At 39.0% G+C, this 14,249-nt stretch overlaps 1 protein-coding gene across 2 annotated transcripts in view; it reads left to right on the top strand.

The window, feature by feature from the left end:
• Nucleotides 1-14,249, top strand: part of IP6K2 (inositol hexakisphosphate kinase 2) — a 172,466-nt gene that overhangs the window by 73,039 nt on the left and 85,178 nt on the right. The window contains exons 4-5 of one of the 2 annotated variants that reach the window (XM_008565770.1): nucleotides 6,962-7,045; nucleotides 13,748-13,854. In XM_008565770.1, the coding sequence (XP_008563992.1) occupies nucleotides 6,962-7,045; nucleotides 13,748-13,854 (191 nt within the window). Of the gene's footprint in view, nucleotides 1-6,961; nucleotides 7,046-13,747; nucleotides 13,855-14,249 lie in introns of those variants that run through there. The other variant, XM_008565768.1, reaches the window with a different exon arrangement.

Here is a 14,249-nt window from a genome sequence, read left to right as displayed (position 1 = left end):
AAATATTTGTGATTTTTTTTTTCCTTTTTGTCTTTTTTACTGACCGGTAACGGGATCGCAACCCTCGCTGTTGCACCCGCACCGCGCTCAGCCAGTGAGCGGGAACCGGTCTCCACATGGGATCCGAACCCTCGGCGGGAGCGCCGCCGCACTCCCAAGTGGCGCACTCTCCAGTGCACCACCGGGCCGGCCCCATAACATGGCTTTAATGTCAAAACTTTTATATAAGGAGTTTCCTTGGACAAGTTTCATTCCCTTCCCTATCCCTTCTTTCTTGTTTCTACCTACCCACTAGGAAAATAAGTATTACCTTCTGGTTTATCCTTCCTGAATCATTTCCTTTTGGAAAAATTAACAAGTGGAAAGAAAAAAAATATATATGTATATATATAATGATCATATATATATAATTTAATATTTTTATATATTTTTCCTCCAATTCTTACCTCTCCTTTCTAATGGAAATCCTTTCTTTTGGAAATCTTTTCTTGTGCAAAGGGTAGCATGCTATATACACTCTTCTTTACCTTGCATTTTTTTGCTTTTTCCCCCCTAGGACACGCTCTGTATTAGCCCATGAAGATCTTTCTCATTCTTTCTCACAGCTGCATTATTTAAATGGGTACTTATATCATTTCTGATATTTTGCTATTATAAATAATGTTGCAGTGAATATTTTTAAATCTTTGAGTTACAGTGACAAAGGGAAGTCCTACAGACACCTGACAGAAACACAGGTTACTTACAAAGAAAATCAGGTTGACTTTAGATTTATATAATATTGTACCTGGGGGCTGGCTGGTTAGCTCAGTTGGTTAGAGTGTGGAACTGATAACACCAAGGTCCAGGCTTCCATCCCATACCAGCCAACTGCCAAAAAAAAAAAAAAGAAAGAAAACAAAAACCTAGAACAGAGCCTGACATGTAATATTTGTTTTGCTTCACAATTCATTCTTATTGTTAAGTTATACATGCACATAATGACTTTGAACTGTTTTTTTTTTTTAAAAAAAAAGATGACTGGTAATGGGATCTTAACCCTTGACTTGGTGTTGTCAGCACCACGCTTAGCCAGTGAGCAAACCGGCCATCCCTATATGGGATCCGAACTCGGGGCCTTGGTGTTACCATCACCGCACTCTCCCGAGTGAGCCACGGGCCGGCCCGACTTTGAACTGTTTTAATTGACTCTTTTGGTAATTTCCTTTGTATCTCTGTGTTTGTATTGTATCCATTGTACTTCATGGTTTTCATCCCTGTCTTATAATTGAACAGAAACAACAGCTCCTTTTTTGTCCTTTTTACTACCATAGGATTTAGTAGGTGATATATTTCATTGTCTCTCTTCTATTTGGGACCACTAATGTCTAGAGAGCTGGGTTTTGTAGTAGGTATTTCATATACAAGGAGTCTTCAAAAGTTCATGGAAAATATGTATTATGAAAAAACTATGCATGGATCTCAATTTTTTTTTCTTTGCACCAAAATAAACTTGTACTAACCTGTTTGACATATCTGAACAGGATCTCGTTTGAGACACTAAGAAGTATAAGACATCAATTTGAAGAGAGCTCCTATCAGAGCAGCATGAATTTTGCTAAAATTGAGGCAAGAACAAACATCAAATTTATGGTGATTCAGCTTGGGTGGAAGAACGGTGAAATCATTGATGCTTTACAAAAAGTTTATGGGGACATCGCCCCAAAGGAATCATCAGTTTACAAATGGATAACTCATTTTAAGAAGGGACAAGTTGATGTTGAAGATGAAGCCCACAGTGGCAGACCATCCACATCAATTTGCGAGGAAAAAATTAATCTTGTTCATGCCCCAATTGAAAAGGACTAACAAAGCAGAAACAATAACCCCACCATAGACATCTCAATTGGTTCAGCTTAGTGATATATTTCATTGTCTCTCTTCTATTTGGGACCACTAATGTCTAGAGAGCTGGGTTTTGTAGTAGGTATTTCATATACAAGGAGTCTTCAAAAGTTCATGGAAAATATGTATTATGAAAAAACTATGCATGGATCTCAATTTTTTTTTCTTTGCACCAAAATAAACTTGTACTAACCTGTTTGACATATCTGAACAGGATCTCGTTTGAGACACTAAGAAGTATAAGACATCAATTTGAAGAGAGCTCCTATCAGAGCAGCATGAATTTTGCTAAAATTGAGGCAAGAACAAACATCAAATTTATGGTGATTCAGCTTGGGTGGAAGAACGGTGAAATCATTGATGCTTTACAAAAAGTTTATGGGGACATCGCCCCAAAGGAATCATCAGTTTACAAATGGATAACTCATTTTAAGAAGGGACAAGTTGATGCTGAAGATGAAGCCCACAGTGGCAGACCATCCACATCAATTTGCGAGGAAAAAATTAATCTTGTTCATGACCCAATTGAAAAGGACTAACAAAGCAGAAACAATAACCCCACCATAGACATCTCAATTGGTTCAGCTTATAGTTCTGACTGAAAAATTGCAGTTGAGCAAACTTTCCACTTAGTGGATGCCAGAACTGTTACACCCCAGATCACTTGCAAAGAGCAGAGCTTTCAATGGAAATTCTAAATAAATGGGATCAAGATCCTGAAGCATTTCTTTGAAGAACTGTAATAGGAGCCAGCCCATGGCTCACTCAGGAGACTGTGCTGCTGATAACACCAAGGCCATGGGTTCAGATCCTATATAGGGATGACCGGTTCGCTCACTGGCTGAGCGTAGTGCTGACAACACCAAGCCAAGGGTTAAGATCCCCTTACCGGTCATCTTTAAAAAAAAAAAAAAGAAGAAGAAGAATTGTAACAGGAGATGAAACATGGCTTTACCAGTAAGATCCTAAAGACAAAGCACAATCAAAGCCATGGCTAACAGGAGGCGGAAGCAGTCCAGTCAGAGCAACAGCAGACCATTTAAGAGCAGAAGACATGGCAGGCAACAGTTTTTGGGTTTGCTCAAGGCTTTTTGCTTGTTGACTTTCTGGAGGACCAAAGAATGATAATATCTGTTATGAGAGTGTTTGGAGAAAGTCAAAGCTTTAGCAGAAAAATGCCTGAGAAAGCTTCATTAGAGAGACCTTCTCTACCACGACAATGCTCTCACTCATTTCATCAAACAGGGCCAATTTTGTGAGAGTTTCAATGGGAAATCATTAGGCATCCCCCTTATAGTCCTGATTTGACTCCTTCTGACTTCTTTTTGTTTCTTAATCTTAAAAAATCTTTAAAGGACATTCATTTTTCTTCAGTTAATAATGTAAAAATGTGCTGGCTGTTTAGCTCACTTGAAGAGCCTGGTGCTGATAACACCAAGGTCAAGGGTTCAGATCCTTGTACCAGCTAGCTGCTCCCCCCCCCAAAATGTAAAAAAGACTGCATTGATATGGTTAAATTTCCAGGACCCTCAGTTCTTTGGGGATGGATTGAATGGCTGATATATTGCTTACACAAATGTCTTGAACTTAATAGAGCTTATGTTGAGAAATAAAGTTTATATATTTTATTTTTATCTTTTAATTCCATTTTTCCACGAACTGTTTGAAGTACCTCATATTTATTGATTGAAAGAAGGAGTTACGAAATCATTACAACTTTAGAATACAGTGAATATAAAAGGAAATTGTTCACTTCCTATTTTTCCTAACACCACACATTTGTTAAATTCATTCTTCTCTTTATTTTTTCTCTCCAATTTTAGTCTGTGCTGAGACCTATAACCCTGATGAGGAAGAGGAAGATACTGATCCAAGGGTAAGAACTAAAGCAAAGAGGACCGGCCCGTGGCTCACTTGGGAGAGTGTGGTGCTTATAACACCAAGGCCACGGGTTCAGATCCCTATATAGGGATGGCCAATTAGCTTACTTGGGAGAGTGTAGTGCTGACAACACCAAGTCAAGGGTTAAGATCCCCTTACTGGTCATTTAAAAAAAAAGAAAAAAAACTAAAGCAAAGGTTTTAGATAGAATTGTTGTATTTCTCAATGACTCCCCTCTTCTACACACCAAAATCTAATCATGCTGATAATTAAAATAAATACAAATTAAAAATCTCAACAAGATGCCATTTTTTGTCTAACAGATTGGAAGCAGCACTGGTTGAAGGTATGGTGAGAATGGGTGCCTGTCTGTAGCTGTCAGGTATAGTGAGAATGGGTACCTAGCTGTAGATGTCAGGAGCCCTAAACATAGTCAAGACAACTGACTCAGCAGTTACCTAAAGGAGAATTTATCCCTACTGAGCAGTTGGATCCTTCCCAAGGATATACAAACAGAGATCACTGCAGTGTTGTAATAGTGAAAAATGGAAATAACCTAAGTAACCCAAAACAAGGGATTACCAGGGGCTAAATTTTGGTACATTCAAATTAAGAGAATCTGCAGCTATTGAAAATGATGGTACAGGGCTGGATCTAATGGCATAGGGTGTATGTTTGTATGAGGTACAATTTATAGAGCATTTTGTAAGATAAAAAAACATTTGAAAAATATACCTATTTATTTATTTGTACATATGTACAGAGAATTATATCTGAAAGGGTATACCCTAGATGTTAAGAATGGTTGTGGCAGGACCATGGTTGATTTTGGGGTGCCTTTTTAAAAAACTCAAGTTTTTTTAAACCTTTGTACAATTAACATAAATTACTTTTGTAAAAGCAAATATGAACCATTATTTTAAAAACATTGATATTATAAAAGAAACGTTGATCATCTATCATGTATACCTTAAAATGAGATTTCTGTAGTATTCTAATAATAAAATGTTACCATTATGTGAGTATAACAGACATGTTGATTAAAAATTTTTTTATTCTGGATATCATAAAATTCTTTATGACTTAAAACTTTAAAGGTTTTTTTTTTTTTTTCTATAAAGATGACCGGTAAGGGGATCTCAACCCTTGGCTTGGTGTTGTCAGCACCACGCTCAGCCAGTGAGCAAATTGGCCATCCCTATATAGGATCCGAACCCGTGGCCTTGGTGTTATCAGCACCGCACTCTACCAAGTGAGCCACGGGCCGGCCCAAAAACTTTAAAGTTTTTAAAAAATTTAATATCACAAATTTAAAATACTTAGCACTTTTGACGTCTGTTATTTCTGGTCATATTAAATGATGTACCTTTTTGGGGGGGTGAAGACAATACTTAGGAAGGAGCTTGATAGGTCTCTCAATTACAATACCAATATTAGGCAATAATTTTTTTTATTTCAATAAACATTTATTATCCATAATTATAGTAATAGTAATAGTTTTTGAGCACCTATTAAATGCAAGGCACTATTTTAAACACTGCGTATACTAACTTATTTAATCCTTATGACAACCCTAATTTGTTAGATACCACTACTACTACCGCTGATAAAATAAGTTGTTGATGTTTGGACTCTAGGCCTTGTATTGTTTAATTACCATCTCCACTTAGATGTCAATAGACAACTCAAACTTAAATGACCTCATGATTATTTCCCTTTAAATATTCTTCTCCACCCACAGTCTTCTCCAGTTTAATTCATGGCAGTTCCATACTTCCATTTGCACAGGCCCAAAACTTTGGGGTCACTTTCAACTCCTGTCATTTTTTCATATCCACACATAATTTTTCAGTAAATCCAATAGGCTCTGTCTTGAAAACATATCCAGAATTTTACTACTTCTCAACAACTCTATGCTATCACCCTGGTCCAAATCACCACCATCTGGCACTGGGAGTAGCTGTAGCTTCCTGGCTTTCACTTTTGCCTTCTTCCAGGCTGTTCTTCACTCAGCAGCCACTGTGATCCTTTAAAAACAGTCATATCTTTCCTTCCTCAGTCAGAACCCTCAAATCACCCCCATGTTGCTAGAGCAAGGTCCAGTTCTTTCGTGACCTACAATGCCCTCTCTGATTTGAGCATCTCCCCCCCCCCAACCCAGTCTCCACCTGATCTTGACCCTTCACTCTGTACCAGCCATACCTGCCTCCTGGTTATTTTTCAAACATGCTGTTTATGCTCCCACCATAGAGCCCTGTTTTCTCTTGCTGTTTTCTCTGCTTGGGGTACTCTTTTCACAGAGATATCCACATGATTCATTTTCTCAGATTGTATTCACTTCCTTGAGATCTTTACACAAATGTCACTTTCTCAGTGAGGTCTCACCTGGACACACACACATACACATACACACTCACACACACACTCATTCACACACACACACACACACACACTCTCACTCTCTTTCTTTCTTTCCCCTTCCCCCTTCCATCTTTCCTCCCTCCTTTTTTCCCTCCCTTCTTCTTCTTTCCTCTCTCTCTCTCCCCCTCCATCTCCTCTCTCTCTCCCTCTGTCCCTTTCTTCATACACACACACTCTTCTTTTCTCCCTTCCCTATCTTACTTTTCTCCTTAGCCTTATCACTCTCTAATATATTTATAAATTTATTGAATTTCAGAGCAAGTTTTTTTGTCTGTCCTCTCTCTCTCCCTCTGTCCCTTTCTTCATACACACACACTCTTCTTTTCTCCCTTCCCTGTCTTACTTTTCTCCTTAGCCTTATCACTCTCTAATATATTTATAAATTTATTGAATTTCAGGGCAAGTTTTTTTGTCTGTATTCTCTGTTTTGTTCCTAGAGCTGGGATAGGGCCTGGCACAGAGTAGGTGCTCAATATTTGTTGAATGAACAAATATATATCAGTGTGCTTTATGGATGAAGACCCTGAGGCTCCTAGGGGACAGCTGACTTGCTGCTAATCACACAGCCAGCAGATGGCTCTAGGGTTGGCGCTCTCCACCGCTATATCATATTGCCCCTCCACATTCAATGTACTGCTTGGTATTTGTAGAATTTAAATTATAGAAAACGTGCTTTCAATTTTTTCCACTTTAAGGGAAAGAAATATACCAGCTTTTAAGTGGGTAATTTTTAAATGGAATTAAAAAGTTTCCCTGGTTTTATTTGGATTGGCAGGTGATTCATCCTAAAACTGATGAACAGAGATGCAGACTTCAGGAGGCTTGCAAAGATATTCTCCTTTTCAAAAATCTTGATCAGGTAACACTGATTTTTGTTTGTTTATTTTGCCTTTGGCAGCTGGTCGATATGAGGATCTGAATGTAACATTGATTTTTAAAATATTCTTGTTTTGATGGTCTTTTAGCTTTCTTCCTACTTGTTATTTAAACAGTTTTTAGCATCTTAGCCACAGTTATATGAAGCATAAAAGTTTAGATTTGTCTTACTTACAGATTTTTTCATTGTGGTGACCACTATAACCCAGACATGATTTTTCAAATGCCTTTTAGCATTTTTCTGAACTGCTTTGGCACTTTCTCCCAGACAATACTGGTAATTCGAGAACCATGTGATCTGGTCATGTTGCAAGGAAATGCTCAGATTTGCATGACCCTGTCTTAGTTCTTGAGGGTCTGAATTTGTGCTGCAAAGAGATTAATTTTTTTGAAGATGCTCATGTGTAGTCCTTTTCTCCAGTAGCAGTTAACCCACTGAAAGTGTGTAGTTGCTTCTTAGATATTGGGTCCCTCTTGTGACTGCATCTCAGTGAAGACCTCAGGTGTGGGGCACTTCTTGTGAGTGATGTCTGTCTGCAGGGCCTGTCCTAGGATCTTTGGACTGGGCCTGTCATCCCTGTCTTGGTGGTAGAGATAAAGAGCTAGGGCTAACTCATGAGGATAGGGGTCCTATTGCATTTGGGCTGCTGTAACAAAATATTAGATACTGGGTGGCATGTAAACATTAGAAATTTATTCCTTACAGTTCTGGAGGCCTGGACGTCCAAGATCAGAGTGCTAGCAGGTTCAGTGTCTGGTGAGGGGCCCACTTCATGGTTCATAGATGGCCATCTTCTCTCTGGTACTCACATGATAGAAGGAGGGAGGGAGCTCTCTGGGGTTTCTTTTATAAGGGCACTAATCTTATTCATGAGTGCTTCACCCTCATGATCTAATCCCCTCCAAAAGGCCCTACCGCCTAATACCATCACACTGAGAGTTAAGTTTTAACATATGAATTTTGGGGGGCCATAAACATTCAGCTTATAGCAATAGGGAATATTCAGACTTCCTGTTTCTCTACTACTTTGAAGGCCACACTAAAGCCACATGAATGGTTGGGATCCTGGGCCTATTGGGGAATCCCAGGATGTGCAGAGACAGGAAGTTGGATTAGAATTCTACTACTACCCAGCTCCTGTAAAATAGGCGTCTGGAGACATCTGCACAGCCTTCCCTGGGAATTTGGCTGGTCAGACATGAGCTCTTGATGTATCGGTCAAGGGAATCAACCATCCCTAGTGTCTGTATGTAGCTGTATCTGTTTGGTAGCTCTGTGGTTACAGGAATAGCCAGACCTTTACTCAGAGTTTGTTAGTTGAAATGGAATAAAACAAGAACCATGAGCTCAAGGAAGGCTGGTTGAGAAACTCTGGTCTGTGTCATCTGTTTTCCCTGAAATCATCCATATAAATGGAAAAGGGACCCGCTTCTTTATCTACTGTGAATAAAAAGCCTTCTGTAAATTTTATACAGCCAGAGTTGTTAAAAGGGAAATTTCTATGTCAGTCTAATATTGAGTTTTCTTAATGTTGGAGAACACTGCTGTGTTAGTCCATTTTGTGTTGCTATAACAGAATACCTAAGACTGGGTAATTTATAAAGAAAAGAGGTTTATCGGGGTCAGGATTCTGGGGCAGCTGTGTCTGGCACGAGTCGCAGGCTGCTTCCACTCATGGCAGAAGGCAGCAGGGCAGCCAGCTTGTGCAACGAGATCACATGACAAGAGAAGGAAGCAATGCGCTCACAGTGCTCACTGGCTGAGCACGGTGCGGCCGGTCTCAAAAAGGACAAAAAAAAAAAAGAGAGAAGGAAGCAAGAGAGAAAAAAGGAAGTGAGGTTCCAGGTTCCTTTTAACATCCAGCTCTCCAGGGAACTTATAAAGGAGAACTCACTCACCACCTGTTTTAGTCTGTTTTGTGTTGCTATAACAGAATACCTGAGACTGGGTAACTTATAAAGAAGAGAGGTTTATTTGGCTTACGATTCGGGACCAGCCGCATCTGGCATGGGCCTCAGGCTGCTTCTACTCATGGTGGAAAAGTGGCAGGCAGCTGGCGGGTACAAGCAGATCACATGGTGAGAGGAAGCAAGAGAGAGAGAGAAGGTGCCAGGGTCTTTTTAAGCAACGAGCTCTCACAGGAACTAAGAGAGTGAGAACTCACTCATTAATCCCCCTTCCCACAGGGAGAGCATTAATCCATTCATGAGGGATCCGCCCCCATGACTCAATCAGTTTCCAACACTGCCACATTGGAGATCAAAATTCCACATGAGTTTTGGAGGGGACGAAACATCCAAACTCCATCACCACCCAACCCCTGCCCCCAGAGTATTAATCTACTGTACCTTCCAATGCTGCCACCTACACTGGGGATCAGATTTCAACATGAGCTTTGCAGTGACAAACATATCCAAACTGTATCAACTGTTTTACCATTTTAATGTTGTAAAATGACTGAATTTTAAATTCAGTTATATTTTTCTAACATTTTATCCCCCAAATATTCAAACATACACCAAAATTGAAAGAATTTTACAGGAACATGTGTATGTCCACTGCCTTGATTCCAGCATTAACACTTTACTTTGCCTGCTCTGTCATATACTCTCTACCCATCCCTCAGCAAGGGGTCAGCAAACTTTTTTCAAAGAGGCAGATAATAAATATTTGTTACAACTACTTAACTCTGTCTTTGTAGCGGAAATCAGCAATAGACAATACATAAACGAAAGGGTGTGGCTCTGTTTCAGTAAAACATTCTTTATAAAAGTAGGTGGCAGTCTGCCGACGCCTGCTTTAACCCATCTTACTGAGGCGGGGATGGGGTGGGGGGTTGGGGGGGTGGGATGCATTTTACAGTAAATCATAGATATCGGTATACTTTTCTCTAAATACTTTAACATGCATATCATGAATTCAATATCTGTTTAGTTTTTCAATGTAAAGTTTTTTTTGTTTGTTTGTTTTGTTTTTTCCTTTTTGTCTTTTTTTTTTTTACTGACCGGCAACGGGATCGCAACCCTTGGTGTTGCGCCCGCACCGCGCTCAGCCAGTGAGCGGGAACCGGTCTCCACATGGGATCCGAACCCTCGGCGGGAGCGCTGCCGCACTCCCAAGTGGCGCACTCTCCAGTGCGCCACTGGGCTGGCCCAATGAAATGCACATATCTTAAGTGTGCATTAGCTGGGGTTTGGCAAATGCATGCCCTTAGGTAACCTACTCTTACCAAGATACAGAACATTGCCACCACTCCAAAAAGGCATTCCTCATGTATCTTGCTGATCAATTCTTGCCCCTCTCCCTCCAGAGGCAACTACTATTTTGACTTATTCTACAATTAGATTAGTTTTATCTGTTCTAGAATTTCATATAAATGGAATCTTATAGTATATAGTCTTTTGTGTGAGGCTTTTTTCACTCAGCGCAATGTTTTTGAGGTTTATGCACATTATTGCATATATCAGTAATTCATTCTTTTTTCTTTTTTTTACATTTTATTTATTTATTTTTATTTTATTTTATTTTTTATTATTATTATTTTTTACTTTACTTTTTACTTTACAAGATGACTGATAAGTGGATCTTAACCCTTGACTTGGTGTTGTTAGCACCACGCTCTCCCAGGTGAGCTAACCGGCCATCCCTATACAGGGATCCGAACCCGTGGCTTTTGTGTTATCAGCACCACACTCTCCCAGGTGAGCCATGGGCTGGCCCTTTTTTATATTTTATTTTGAACTAATTTTAGACTCAGAAAAGTTGTAAAAATAGTACAGAGTTCCCGTATACCCATAATCCAATTTCCCCCAATATTAACATCTTACATAACCATATTACAAAACCAAGAAATTAACATTGTTGTAATACTATACATTAAAGTACAAACCTTATTCCAATTTCACCTTATTCAAATTGGTTTTCTTACCAATGTCTTTTTTCTGGTTAAGGATCCAGTCCAAGGTCCTATATCCAAGGTCCCACATTACATTTAGGTGTTATTTCTTCTTAGTCTCTTCCAAACTGTGACAGTTTTCAGTCCTTCAGTAATCTTTCATGATCTTGATACTTTGAAGAGTACTAGTTATCCTATAAAATGTCCTTCAATCTGAGTTTGTATGAAGTTTCCTCGTGATTTTGGACTATAGTTATACATTTTTGGCCAGACTACCACAGAAATTATATTGTGTTCTAGAGCATCATATCAAGGGGTTCATGATGTCAGTTTGTCTTATAGCTAGTGATGTTAGTTTATTCCTTTTATTGCCGAGTAGTATTCCATTGTACAAAAATACTAGTTTATCCATTTTTCTGTTGATGGATACCTGGTCTGTTTCTAGTTTTTAGCTATTATGAATAATGCTATGAACATTTTGTACAGGTCTTTTTGTGAAATTTTTTCTCCATTTCTTTTTTTTTTTTTTTCCTTTTTGTCTTTTTTACTGAACGGTAACGGGATCGCAACCCTCGGTGTCGCGCCCATACCGGGGACCGGCAAAGGGATCGCAACCCTCGGTGTTGCGCCCGCACCGCGCTCAGCCAGTGAGCGGGAACCGGTCTCCACATGGGATCCGAACCCTCGGCAGGAGCGCCACCGCGCTCCCAAGCGGCGCACTCTCCAGTGCGCCACCGGGCCGGCCCTTCTCCATTTCTTTTCAGTAAAATTCCTGAGAGCAAATTGCTAAGTTGTAGGGTAGGTACATGTTTGAATTTATTTTTAAAAATCCGACATCTTTTTCAAAGTGGTTGCACCATTTTGCATTCCTACCAACGATGTATGAGGTTTCCGGTTGCTCCACATCCTTACCACATTTTATATTATCAGTCTTTTGAACTTAGTTATTCTGGTGAGTGTATTTGTTTCAAATTTTCTAATTTATTTCCCAAATTCTATTTTAAAATTTTCAAATTTACAGAAAAGTCAAAAGAGTAGTACCAAAATAAATAAATAAATAAATGAAATGAAATGCTTGGGGGAAAAAAATAGTACCATGAACACCCACATACCCTTTACTCAGACTGACCAGTTGTTTAACCTTTCGTCACATTTATTTTTTCTCTTGTGTGTGAGCTTGTGTACAAAGAGAAGAGAAAGTATATAGAAACTGCTTTTCTTTTGGTCTGGGCCATTTATGAATATGTTTAAGACTATATAACTTTTTACCTCTAAATATTTTAGGATGTATTTTCCAAGAACAAGGGTATTTTTCTACATTAACACATTAAAAAACCCAAGAAATTTAATGTTGTATAATAATATCCCGTAATATACAGTCCATATTCAGATTTCCTCAGTAAAGTTCTGTACAGCTTTTTTGTTTTATTTTTCAACTCTGAATCACATATTTCATTTGGTTGTCATAGTGTCATTTTAATCCCCTCTAACCTAGAATGCTTCTCTTCCTCCTACTGTATTCTCTATCCCATAACACTGATGTTTTTGAAGAGTCCAGAAGAAGAAAAGTTACTCAGAACAAGAGGCTTCCAACAGACAGCCCACAGGCCGGGTACAGATGTGTGCGTTTGGTCTGTATTATAAGTGAAAATTTGAATTTATTGCCAGTATTTACATAGGAGATTTCTGGCAACACTGGGCTTACATTCCACATGAATGTGGATGGCATGTGAGTAGCAAGACATCCATTTTAGTATTTGTCAGCTTGTACAGTATTCAACGCAAATAGAACTAAAGATGCTTTTTGTTGATACTCAGTTATTTTAGGTAGCACAATTACTCTGACAGAACATTAAATCACATGGAATTATGCAGCAAGAAAATTATTCCTTTGCCAGGTCCTCAATCTACATTCCTCCAAAGAGAAAGTCTCTTTTTGAGTTAAAGTTGGTATTCTTTAGTGCCCCCCTAACAATTAATTACTGATCTCTCTGTCTGACAGAGGGACACTGGCCCCAGGCTGAGACCACCATTTCATTAAAATTTATAGAATTTTTTTATTTTCATTATACTTATCAGCACCATTGCTTTCTGTTTATGGCAGGTAATATTGGTAAGTAATTATATGTGTTTTACATAAATGAAGCAATATTAGCTGTCTGATAATAGATTCCATTTATTGAGTACCTGTTGTGTGGTAAATAATTTACTTAGATTTCTCTTCTTTAGTGAATAAAAATTGATAAACTAGAAAATGTATTATATCTTTTTTACATATGAAGAAACTGAAGCTCAGAGGGGTTAAGTGATGTGCATGGCTAGTCAGAGGCAGTTGTGCTGTTCCACAAGATAACTTCCAAGGCCATCACAGCCCTTTAAATTTGATGATCCTGTTACAGTCAACTCCTGTAGGAAGATGGCAGCACATGGCTTTATACATGACACGATGGAGCCATTAAGACAGGTGACAGTCATGTGGGTGCAGCTGAGAGAATGGAGACCATGATTTGGGAGACCTGTTTTGTGTAGGTTGTGGAAAGCTTTTTCAAAGTAGTACTGCCTCAAAAGACTTGGCAATTGTGCGTCTGTTTAATTTCATGGGAGTGTGAAGCTGAATGGTCCCAGGAAAGCGTTTGTTTCAGATGGCCCTTAGGTTTCTGCTGAATATGGGGAGTAGTCTGGTGTGGGGGCTTCTATTATATTGTCACAAATTGAGATAAAGCATGGTCATTGTTTTTTTTCCTCAGCAAATATAAAAGCAATCTTTTTTTCTTGTATGTACCCTGCAGGAACAGCTTTCTCAAGTCCTCGATGCCATGTTTGAAAGGATAGTCAAAGTTGATGAGCATGTCATTGACCAAGGAGATGATGGAGACAACTTTTATGTCATAGAACGGTAGGAGGTAGAGCTTTACAGTTGTGTGGCCACACTTAATCAGGTTGATGATTCAGGGAGATGCTTTACCCTGTGCTGTGTTCAGCCCAGAGAGGCTTAAGGCCATGTGAACAAGCTTCCTAATGCCTCGTGAGGGTCCATAGCCTGCCCCCTCTATCTATTGCTGTCCTGAGTCCTCAGTACAACCCATATTTAGGGAGCCACCATCTACAGTAGTAGAAAGTCTTCCAATTTTTCCAATTGTTTCCCTGATTTTTGAGGTTCTTTTAGTTTCCAAATAACTGTACTAGATTCAGTTGGTCTCCTTTCTTGTCATGCCTTTGCTCATTCAGGTTCTTTTTTTTTTTTTTTTTTTTTTTTTTTTTTTTTTTTTTTTTTTTTTTTTTTTTTCCTTT

Source organism: Galeopterus variegatus, unplaced genomic scaffold, assembly GCF_000696425.1.
Source record: "Galeopterus variegatus unplaced genomic scaffold, G_variegatus-3.0.2 Scaffold203, whole genome shotgun sequence".
NCBI lineage: Eukaryota > Metazoa > Chordata > Mammalia > Dermoptera > Cynocephalidae > Galeopterus > Galeopterus variegatus.
Note: the sequence above shows the minus strand (reverse complement) of the source record. Positions and strands in the feature narration are given on the sequence as shown.